General features: G+C 46.6%; 1 protein-coding gene across 1 annotated transcript in view; it reads right to left on the bottom strand.

The window, feature by feature from the left end:
* Window positions 1-3,701, bottom strand: part of LOC106809562 (somatostatin receptor type 5-like) — a 34,671-nt gene extending 30,970 nt beyond the window's left edge. Inside the window, exon 1 of the mRNA XM_014812685.1 lies at window positions 3,637-3,701. Coding sequence (XP_014668171.1) covers window positions 3,637-3,687 — 51 coding nt within the window. The 5' untranslated portion in view covers window positions 3,688-3,701. The remainder of the gene's footprint in view (window positions 1-3,636) is intronic.
* Between the last annotated feature and the right edge of the window lie 1,135 nt (window positions 3,702-4,836).

The raw sequence follows: 4,836 nt of genomic DNA, 5'->3' as shown, positions 1-4,836 counted from the left end.
TGGTGTGTGGCGGGCGGAAGGCGGGGAGGAGGGAGTTGTAGATGTCGGGGAGGAAAGCGGAGTGGAGAGAGGGAGGGTTGTGTGTAATAATTCTTCCGCGCGTGTAATATGGTTACGGCATTGCTTTGCGGCTTAGCAGGTAACCGGTCATTCGCTGCGACGTACGACAGAGCGTAACGAGCAATTGGCCGTAACGAACGAATTTTTCGATGTTCATGTCACGGACCATATTCTGAGTGCTGTGCGCGAAGAAGAGCACGATTTCTTTCTCTTTTTTTTCGGGTAATATATCGTTTTTACCGAAGGCGTGTTAGCGAGCGTCAGCATAATTAGGTGCTATCTACATTACACGTCGCGTCTGTAAACGGTTTGACGTTGATTAAATCGACGCCCACCAATCAGAACGCCCTCCTACATAAGACAATGCTTGCTAGAGTGGTGGCAAACTTTCAGAGCGAGAGGCCGCATCAGTGGAGCCATGAAAAGTCAAAGGGCGCACCTTTAAAATTCGGGCGGCTCGCTCTAAGATTAATACGTGCGTTTCACCTCAAAGGCCGCCATTTCTTTGCGATTATAATTAGCTGAAATGGCGTTGCTCAGAGCGACCAGAGACATAGAACACTAATCTGGGATGACACTGAAAAACTCAGGGTTGCTCGCCGTTTAGCACAACAATGTTGACTTTTTCAAATTTATTGCATTTTTTATTTTTATATTTTTTTCTAATTTTGCTTGACCAAGGGTATCTGCGGGACGCAGCAACCGTGAGAGGGCGCATGCGGCCGCGGGCCGCCAGTTTGCCATCTCTGGCAGCAGACTAGACGCGAAAGGATCCGCTCAAGCCGAAAGGATTTGAAACGTTGAGGTAATACCGTCTGACCTGGACCTCCCATTCACCAAGCATGAAATGGGGTTTTACTGTTAATTGCATAAAAACATGTTAAAACATCGATAGGCGTGAGCCGTGATAAAGGACGCCTTTCTCTTTAATGCGTCAAGGCCTCGACCTATTGTATAAGGCTTAATAATGGGGCTTATGCTTTGATCTTTTTTTTAATTTTCGCGGTCTTTCAGTGTGCTGGTTTACATTAAGTTTTTAAATTAAGATGGATAAACAGCGACTTCCTCGCGACAGTTCACATCGTTAATTCATGCTCGTCACTGACCAGCATCAGGCGTTAGTTATCTTGTTGATGCGGCATGATTTAATGATCGCATGGAGGTGCGTTTAGGGAGCTTTCGTGATGTGATTTTGATTGATTAATGATGATGAGCGTTAACGGGCAGTTATGATTCGATGATCGATTCATGGATTGCAAGCAGTTCTTGCTAGGCAGGCTTCGTAGGATGCGTTGTTTTTGATAGTTTGTGATTCGATGAGTGTTAACGTTGTTATTGATTTGATTATCGATTAATGGACTGTAGCAGGTGCGTTATAAGGAATGCTTCGTGTAATGCACGCCTCTATGCAACCGTGCCAGATATTATGTCGCTAGAGATCCGAGTCCGCTATGCAGCTCATGGTCTACATTGCATCACGATGTTAGTGAAGATGTATTGCAATCACGCCGCGTATTACTAGTCATCTCGGTGACGGGCGACAGCTTATTGTACAGATTATATGAAGATTATTGACTGATTATTGACTGAGTATGATGATTATTGATCTGATATGACTTGATTATTGAAGGTTATTGTACAGATGCTACTCTGTACGATTAATTGCTACAGATTTGATTGTACAGATTATTGACGATTATGACTTATTATGACGATTTATTTGACTGATTATTGACCGATTATTGAAAGCATTATGACTGATCATTGAGATTATTGTACAGCGCGAGTCTAACGGTATAAGAGCAGGCTCATGTCTATTATCTATCTATTTATTATCTATCTATCTACTACTATTATGTATCTATATATAGATCCTATCTATCATAACCTGCTCTCAATTATCTATCTATCTATTCTAGCTATCTAACATCCGTATATCTACTCTATCTCAAATCTAATCTATCTATACGAATCTATCTATTCTATACTATGTAGTTATATATACTATCTATGTCATTTATACTATTATTATCTATCTTATATCTATCTATCTATCGTCTATCTATTATCTATCTATCTATCTATCTATCTATCTATCTATCTATCGATTCTAATAAAAATTTCACCGCTCATTGGCGGTGGACGACGGAGCCAACCGTATGCTACTCTTATGTATCTAGTGCTGGCGTCTGGGGCGGTGCTTGCGGTCGCGCGTTCGTGCGTCTGTGCGGTGTAGGGTAGCGTATAGTGATATAGGTAGGTAGGTGAGGTATGATAATGGTAGTGTATATGCTTCGGCGGTGATGTGATATGATGTAGTTCGCGGCGGTGGGCGGACGCAGTGTGGAAGGTATGTGTGACGGGGCCGCGCGGTGCCGGTGGTGGAGGCGGGTAGTGGGAGTGTGTGGTGGTGGGTGCGGCGGGTGTGGTGGTGTGTGTGGTGGTGGAGTGTGGTGTGTGGTGTGTGTGTGTGGTGTGGTGTGGTGTGTGGTGGTGTGGTGTGGTGTGATGTGTGTGTGTGGATGTGAGAGGAATGCAAGTAGCGGCGCGAGGGCGGGTGGGATGTCGATGCGCGATGCAGGCTTGCATAATCTCAATCACTATTGAGTAAATTGCAAGAAAACATTGCAGGGGGCCATGGCTACTATACATACACGCATATCGGAACGTGCTCACACGCGCACGTGCGCACGTACACGCACGCACGCACACTCCAATATGAACGCCAGCACGCACACAGCGCGCACACGTATATACGCACTGACACGCATACACACTCACATGCGCGCACACGTACACACACACGGATACGTTGGAACGCACTGACACGCACGTACGCACTCACGCACGCACGCACGCACGCACGCACACACGCGCACGTAGACGAGGACACATGCAAGGGCAACGCATATACCTGCAAGCTAGGATGAATCATACATTATTAAGGAGACATAGCTCACAGTGATTGTGGTGATACAACGTAATGCAATCTACCGCCACTGACAACAGCGAGGCAAATAAACGCTTCATTATAGGAGACCGGTAGTAGTAAATCACGTGTAGCGGCAATAGAAGTAGCAACAGCAGCCCAGACGCGAGCAGCGCCAGGAGTGCCAGCAGCAGCAGCATGGAGCAGCAGCAGCAGCAGCAGCAGCAGTAGCCCAGCAGCGCAGGAGCGCAGCAGCAGCAGAGCAGCAGAAGCAGCAAGAGAACAGACAGCAGGCAGCAGCAGCAGCAGCAGCAGCAGCAGAAGCAGCGATAGCAGCAGCAGCAGCAGCAGCACCAGCCAGCAGAAGCAGCAGAAGCAGCAGCAGCACAGAGGCCAGCAGCAGGAGAGGCCGCCCAGCAGTAGCAACAGCCAGCAGAGCAGAGCAGCAGAAGCAGAAGCAGCCCAGCAATGAAGCGCAGCAGCAGCAGAACAGTAGTAGTAGTAGTAGTAGTAGTAGTAGTAGTAGTAGTAGTAGCAGTAGCAGCAGCAGTAGCAGCAGCAGCAACAGCAGCAGTAGTAGTATAGTAACAGGAGCGTATAATACCAGACAGCCACCTATACGTATTGAAGGCTATATATATACTCACCATGACGTTACCGACCGTACCCAGTAGCATTATGATGGCGAGAATCACCATCTCAATCCACACGAGACCTGAAACAAGCACGAAACAACTAAATAGGTAACCCATCACACATTATTGCTGCAATATATATGTTATATATATATATATATACATATATACATTCCGACCTCCTTTATCCGGCCACGTCGGGACCGGCACCCATCCGGATATGGGATTTGGCCGGATATCATATATATGATATATATATATACATCCTATATGTCACATTCGATGAATTTCAGGCATATGCGCGTGCGTGTGTACGTGCGTGCGTGGGTGCGTGCGTGCGCGCGTGTGCGCGTGTACGTTTGCGTGTGCGTTTGCGTGTGCGTGTGCGAGCTTTCGTGCGACATTTCTTATTTAAGATGGCGATATTCGATTCCGTGACGATTGACAAATTCCACGCCAAGATTCTGTAAGCACTTCCGCGCCTTGATAGGATTTCAGCTCTCGAAGCTTCGACCGTCTAATTTCGGTTTTGCAAGACGTGAATTGCAGGCTAATTAGGTTTGCACTCAATTAAATAATAACTGTACGTAATTCTTTCTAATTTATGCTCTCGGAGAATATAATGCAGCCTGGAGCTTCCCGTACGAAATCACCAATTATAGTTTCTCAAATAAGCCTGCCTGCGACGTTTGTAGTTATAGTTATATAATTACACACAATTATAACGAACAATATCTTTCTCTACGACGCACTGCTTTCCTTGAAATTGGCTTCGCTTTCTGTTCCCAGATAGTCCGCCATTAAAAAAACAGATTGGGCGCAGACGGCTTTAAGAGATTTCATGCGCACGCTCTCTGACGCTGCAAGCATACACGCGGATCGCAATAACGGGCATCTGATGACGGCAGTGAGAGAGTGATGAGTCATGACGGCCATCACTGACGTCGCCAGCGCAGCATCCCTGAGGAGCGCGACAGTTAATGGCTTCACGGCGGCGTAGATTTAATCTATCGACGCCGGCGTCACTAATTGTGTTCCGGATTCATCGCCCGGCACGTAAAAACTCCGCGAGAGTGCACTTAAAACGTTGACCAACTCTGAGGCAATTTTTCCATGTGTTAACCAACTCTGACGTCATACTCTACCCGTGTTAACCAACTCTGACGTCATACTCTACCCGTGTTAACCAACTCTGACGTCATACTCTACCCG

Source organism: Priapulus caudatus, unplaced genomic scaffold (assembly GCF_000485595.1).
Source record: "Priapulus caudatus unplaced genomic scaffold, Priapulus_caudatus-5.0.1 Scaffold364, whole genome shotgun sequence".
Lineage (NCBI taxonomy): Eukaryota > Metazoa > Priapulida > Priapulimorpha > Priapulimorphida > Priapulidae > Priapulus > Priapulus caudatus.
Note: the sequence above shows the minus strand (reverse complement) of the source record. Positions and strands in the feature narration are given on the sequence as shown.